At 41.7% G+C, this 6,823-nt stretch overlaps 1 protein-coding gene across 1 annotated transcript; it reads left to right on the top strand.

Moving 5' to 3' along the window:
• Positions 1-430: 430 nt before the first annotated feature.
• Positions 431-1,363, top strand: LOC129548358 (olfactory receptor 10D3). Its single transcript, XM_055414890.2, has one exon. It carries the CDS (start codon positions 431-433, stop codon positions 1,361-1,363), a length of 933 nt encoding a protein of 310 aa, XP_055270865.2.
• The last annotated feature ends 5,460 nt before the right edge of the window (positions 1,364-6,823 follow it).

Here is a 6,823-nt window from a genome sequence, read left to right as displayed (position 1 = left end):
AGTAGTGGCTCTCTAATATAGTGATTCTCAGGTTTCATATCTAGAGACATTAAAGAGCCTTTGTCTGGTTTTGAGCTTCTGATACTCCTCCAATCTGAGGGAGCATATGTTTGTATGGGCATTACCTTTCCCTTTAAAAGCCTTGCTCCAACATTAAAAGTACTGTTTTAATAAAGGATATTTGCATTTAGAATCAGTATGATAAAAATATTTGGTATAAAATCTATGAAGTTTTGCTATGGTAGCTGCATTCCAGGTTAAATGCTCTGTAATTGGCTTAGACATAATATTTCCTAACTTTGAATCCAAACGCTGTAATTTCACTCACATATTTCATTTCTCCAGTACATTCAGTCTGCTGACATCAAGCCGGGACATTCTTCCACATCCTCTGCTTCCGTTTCCTTCCAAAGGACTGACATTCACGGAGATGAAGAACTGCTCTGGGGTGACTGAGTTCATCCTGTTGGGAATCCCGCACACGGAGGGGCTGGAGACTATACTCTTAGTCCTGTTCTTGCCCTTCTATGCCTGCACCCTGCTGGGAAACATGTCCATCCTTGTGACTGTTCTTTCTTCCAAGCGCCTTCACACACCCATGTATTTTTTCCTGGGGAACCTGTCCGTGTTTGATATGAGTTTCTCCTCTGTGACCTGTCCTAAAATGCTGCTCTACCTCATGGGACTGAGCCCACTCATTTCCTACAAGGACTGTGTCTCCCAGCTCTTCTTCTTCCATTTCCTTGGCAGCATCGAGTGTTTCTTGTACACTGTGATGGCCTATGACCGCTTCACCGCCATCTGTCACCCTCTGCGGTATGCAGTCATCATGAACCCTAGAGTCTGTGTGGCCTTGGCTGTGGGCACGTGGCTGTTAGGATGTGTCCATTCCAGCATCCTGACTTTGCTTACCTTCACCCTGCCATACTGTGGTCCCAATGAGGTGGCTCACTTCTTTTGTGATATTCCAGCACTCTTACCCTTGGCCTGTGCTGATACATCCTTGGCCCAGAGGGTGAGCTTCACCAACGTTGGCCTAGTATCTCTAATCTGCTTTCTCTTAATCCTTGTGTCTTATACTCGAATCACCATCTCCATCTTGCAGATTCCATCAACTGAGGGCCGTCGCCGGGCCTTCTCCACGTGCAGTGCCCACCTCATCGCCATCCTCTGTGCCTATGGGCCCATCATTACTGTCTACCTGCAGCCCACACCTAACCCCATGCTAGGAACTGTGGTGCAAATTCTGATGAATCTGGTGGGACCAATGCTGAACCCTTTAATCTATACCTTGAGGAATAAAGAAGTAAAAACCGCTCTGAAAAAAGTATTGCACAGGACAAACCACGTTTCTGAGATTTAAAAAGAATGGATGGAAGGGTTGATGATGTGGAATTCCTTCTGCCCCAATATGTGAAATTTTTCTCTGGAATTCTTACATGTGGCTTTTCAGCCCATGCTGAATGGTGTGGATGGGTATGTCAAAATACGTTATCATTTTGTCTGTTTTATTTTCTTGTATCACCTAAGCCCCTCCTCATAGCTTCAGAATAGCATGCTGTTGTTATTCAGTCACTAAGTCATGCCTGACTCTTTGACCCCATGGACTGAAACCTACCCAGCTCCTCTGTCCATGGGATTCTCCAGGCAAGAAAACTGGAGTGGGTTGCCATTTCCTTCTCCAGAGGATCTTCTCAACCCAGGAATTGAACCCACTTTTCCTGCATTGCTGCTGCTGCTAAATCACTTCGGTCATGTCCGACTCTGTGTGACCCCATAGATGGAAGCCCACCAGGCTCCCCTGTCCCTGTGATTCTCCGGGCAAGAACACTGGCTTGGGTTGCCATTTCCTTCTCCAGTGCATGACAGTGAAAAGTGAAAGTGAAGTCGCTCAGTCATGTCCGACCCTTAGCGACCCCACGGACTGCAGCCTACCAGGCTCCTCCATCCATGGGATTTTCTAGGCAAGAGTACTGGAGTGACTTGCCATTGTCTTCTCCGTTCCCTGCATTAGCAAGCAGATTATTTACCACTAAGCACCAGAGAAATCCTCAAAATGGTATAGTCTTGTTGTTTTGCTTTTTGTGGAGAATCTCTTGCCACTAAAAGGAAGAAAGGTTGCCTTTGCTGTTGCACTTTTCCTACCTTTTCTACTTTACTTCCTGCTAAACTTTTTGTGAGATAGGACAGTGAAAGATGAACTCCCCAGCATGTTATGTGCCCAATATGCTACTGGAGATCAGTGGAGAAATAAATCCAGAAAGAATGAAAGGATGGAGCCAAAGCAAAAACAACACTTAGTTGTGGATGTGACTGGTGATAGAAGCAAAGTATGATGCTGTAAAGAGCAACATTGCATAGGAACCTGGAATGTTAGGGCCAAGAGTCAAGGCAAATTGGAAGTGGTCAAACAGGAGATGGCAAGAGTGAACATCGACATTCTAGGAATCAGTGAACTAAAATGGACTGGAATGGGTGAATTTAACTCAGATGACCATTATATCTACTACTGTGGGCAAGAATCCCTTAGAAGAAATGAAGCAGCCATCATAGTCAACAAAATAGTCCAAAATGCAATCTCAAAAACAACAGAATGATCTCTGTTTGTTTCCAAGGCAAACCATTCAATATTACAGTAATCCAAGTCTATGCTCTGACCAGCAATGCTGAAGTAGCTGAAGTTGAATGGTTTTATGAAAACCTACAAGACCTTTTAGAACTAACACCAAAAATATTGTCCTTTTCATTATAGGGGACTGGAATCAAAAGTAGGAATTTAAGAGGTACCTGCTGCTGCTGCTAAGTTACTTCAGTCATGTCCGACTCTGTGTGACCCCATAGACGGAAGCCCACCAGGTTCCCCCATCCCTGGGATTCTCCAGGCAAGAACACCGGAGCAGGCTGTCATTTCCTTCTCCAATGTGTGAAAGTGAAAAGTGAAAGTGAAGTCGCTCAGTCGTGTCCGACCCTTAGCGACCCCACGGACTGCAGCCTACCAGGCTCCTCCATCCATGGGATTTTCTAGGCAAGAGTACTGGAGTGGCTTGCCATTGCCTTCTCCGAGTTTAGTCATTAAGCAGTGTCAAAGATGTTTGGTTTCCCTTCAAGGGCTATAGATAATATTCTGATCCATATCTTATAAGCTGTTTTCTAGATACTGAAAAAAGATGAAAATAAAATTTATCCTAGTTCTGTAAAAGCATACAATCCAGGAAAACAGAAACATATACATATGCATGTCTCTTTATATATATGTAACTTCAGTGCCAAACAGGTGCTACAGCTGGTGGTCATTGAAGTTCTCTTGACTGTTTTCAATTTCTCCTCATATTCCTCAAATATACATGTAGAAAGCTCTGGGCCAGTCTTTGGTTACTGTGGAAAGTGAAAGTGAAAGTCGCTCAGTCATGACTGACCCTTTGTGGCTCTGTATAGTCCATGGAATTCTCCAGGCCAGAATACTGGAGTGGGTAGCCATTCCCTCCTCCCGGGGATCTTCCCAACCCAGGGATAGAACCCAGGTCTCCCACATTGCAGGCAGATTCTCTACCAGCTGAGACCGCAGGGAAACCCGGCTTAAGGTCCTTTTCTCCCTATGTGTTGGTGATATTCCTCATGTCTTCTTTTCCTATATCAATAGACTGTCCCCTGGCCATTGGCACAAAATCAGTTAATGTAGACGATAATTAAAGAGCTTCCATAAAGAGACGCATAAATTTTCCTCTGTTCATTTCTTTGCATTTGTGCTTTTTTAATAAAAATACTTTTAACTGTAAAGAAAAAAAAATTATAAAAATAAATAAATAAATAAAATTTGAGAAAGTCACAAAAAAAAAAAAATAAAATAATTAAAAAAAAAAAAAAAAAAGAGCTTCCAAAGGATCATATGAGCCAGGATAGAAGGACTTAGAAGGTAGAACTCAAATAATTACTGGAAGAGTATCAGATTTGGTCTAATAAGATCCCTAATTTAAATCAAAGAGATGCACATCACTGGTATCCCTGGCCTTCTTATAAATGATGATAATAAATCCAAATGTGTGCATAATCATTTGTGGTTTGCAAAGTTACTCTACACAAACCATCTGCTTTTATTCTCAAAATAGACATGTGAAGTTGGAAAAGTATAAGGTAGATATTCTTGGCTTTTAAACTAGGTGCCAAAGAGGGATGTTCACAAATAACTTGGGATTGTAAATAGATTACTCTGAGACATATTCTAAAATCAGTGAACACTATATCAGATAAATAAACTTTACTGAATGTAATGTATTCTGGTCCAGCCAAACTTGACTGTAATCTGAAATAATGCGTTTATCCAGAACATAATTTATTAGTGTCAACTTTTTCAGGCTCCTAGAACAAAAATACCATAGCCTGGGTGGCTTAAACACTATCTCTCCACAGTCTGGGGGCTTAAAAGTCCGGGCTCAAGGCATTAGCAGATTCGGTGTCTGGCGAGAGCCTGCTTCCTGGTCCATAAGTGGCCATTTTTGACTGTGTCCCCTATGGTGGAAAGAACAAAGGAACTCTCTGGACTCTCTTGCATAATGACACTAAAAATGGGGCTTCCCCGGTGGCTCAGACAGTAAAGAATCTGCCTGCAATGCAGGAGACCTGGGTTCAATTCCTGGTTCAGGAATCTACCTCCATGGACAGAGGAGCCTGGAGGGCTACAATCCATGAGGTTGCAAACAATCTGAGGTGACGGAGCAACTGACGCACAACGGCTTTGCCCTTATGACCTAATCATCTACCTAAGACCCCACTACCTGATACCATCACTTTAGGAGTTAGGATTTCAGCACATGAATTTTAGAAGGATACAAATGTTCAGCGATGGCAGTGGGACAGTGTTCAAGATACATAGGAATTGTTCAGATTCAGAACCACAAAAAAGATACATTATTAAGATAAATGTTTACAGCTAAAATAAACCCAAGAGATAGACTCCAAGTATTATGGTTTCAAAGTCAAGTCCACTGTCATATAGAAAGGAATTAAAGGAAGTTGTAGCCAATTGACTCTAAGTATTACCAACCCTTACCCTTATGGCAGAAAGTGAAGAGGAACTCAAAAGCCTCTTGATGAAAGTGAAAGAGGAGAGTGAAAATGTTGGCTTGAAGCTCAACATTCAGAAAACAAAGATCATGGCATCTGGTCCCATCACTTCATGGCAAATAGATGGAAAAACAGTGGAAACAGTGTCAGACTTTATTTTTTGGGGCTCCAAAATCACTGCAGACGCTGATTGCAGCCATGAAATTAAAAGACGCTTACTCCTTGGAAGGAAAGTTATGACCAACTTTGATAGTATACTAAAAAGCAGAGACATTACTTTGCCAACCAAGGTCCGTCTAGTCCAGGCTATGGTTTTTCCCGTGGTCATGTATGGATGTGAGAGTTGGACTGTGAAGAAAGCTGATCGCCGAAGAATCGATGCTTTTGAACTGTGGTGTTGGAGAAGACTCTTGAGAGTCCCTTATACTGCAAGGAGATCCAACCAGTCCATTCTAAAGGAGATCAATCCTGGATGTTCATTGGAGGGACTGATGCTAAAGCTGAAACTGCAATACTTTGGCCACCTCATGCAACGAGTTGACTCACTGGAAAAGACTCTGATGCTGGGAAAGGTTGGGGGCAGGAGGAGAAGGGGACGACGGAGAATAAGATGGCTGGATGGCATCACCGACTCTGTGGACATGAGTTTGAGTGTACTCCAGGAGTTGGTGATGGACAGGGAGGCCTGGCGTGCTATGATTCATGGGGTCGCGGAGAGTCGGACACGACTGAGCGACTGAACTGAACTGAACTGATTACCAACCCATTGGAAAATTACTTAAACTGAGTGATGAATGCAACAGCTGTTTAAAATACCTAATCTGGTGATTTATTACTTCTGGTCTATGGAGTAGTATGAAAGTGTGATAAAATTTTCACCAGTCAACGGCAAAACTAAAATTTTAATATTGACATTGCCTTTCCTTGGGAAGAATGTATTTTTTTTTCTGTGAAACTATATGTCCTTTTTCCTTTTTTAAAAAAAAGTAGCGTTTAGTGTTAATTACAGTTTTAATTAATATCTTGCCAAAATAAGAAGCAGGTAACTCCAAATGTAGTTTTAATTGAATAATTTTCTTTTTTATATTACTGAACAATAAAATTCAAAGACTGAGAAAAACAGATTCTGTTCAATATGATTCAAATCACCTATTTTCCTTTTCATTTGGCTTCTTAATAAGATCTCACTGGAGAGAAATTGCAGGGTGCAAATTTTGCTAGTTTGTGTGACATTTATGATTCCCATTTTAAATTAAATCGAACTTTTGGTATTCAGACTTTCCATGTGTAACAATATTGCTCTTTGCAATTATAAGTATCTTCAGTTCAGTTCAGTTCAGTCGCTCAGTCGTGTCCGACTCTTTGCGACCCCATGAATCACAGCACGCCAGGCCTCCCTGTCCATCACCAACTCCCGGAGTTCACTCAAACTCATGTCCTAGGTTCATGGAAAATTAATAAATTAGGATTCTGGTTTTATGCCTGCTTTATGTGCCTGGTTAATGTGAAATTGATCCCCTGAGAGATCAATTTCCTTTCTGCAAGTGGAGAAAATTAAGTTTCCAAAGGTACAAAACTGAAGGTCAGATGTCTAGACTGTGACAAATTTGCTTGCGTTATGAATCTGTCTATGAAGTCCTAACTGCTAAGCTTTTCCTGGTGATGGATCAGCACATATTGCTGAATTCTGCACTCTCCTTTATTGTACTGATAAAAAATAACTCGAAAATATCCTTGACACATACCTAAGGAAATCGAATAA

Source organism: Moschus berezovskii, chromosome 25 (genome assembly GCF_049115385.1).
Source record: "Moschus berezovskii isolate FMDL1 chromosome 25, NW_MosBer_1.0, whole genome shotgun sequence".
Lineage (NCBI taxonomy): Eukaryota > Metazoa > Chordata > Mammalia > Artiodactyla > Moschidae > Moschus > Moschus berezovskii.
This window is presented reverse-complemented; position numbering and strand designations above follow the sequence as displayed.

Coding starts and splice junctions, on each gene's coding strand:
- LOC129548358 (XM_055414890.2), top strand. CDS start 431: ATGAAGAACTGCTCTGGGGTGACTGAGTTCATCCTGTTGGGAATCCCG.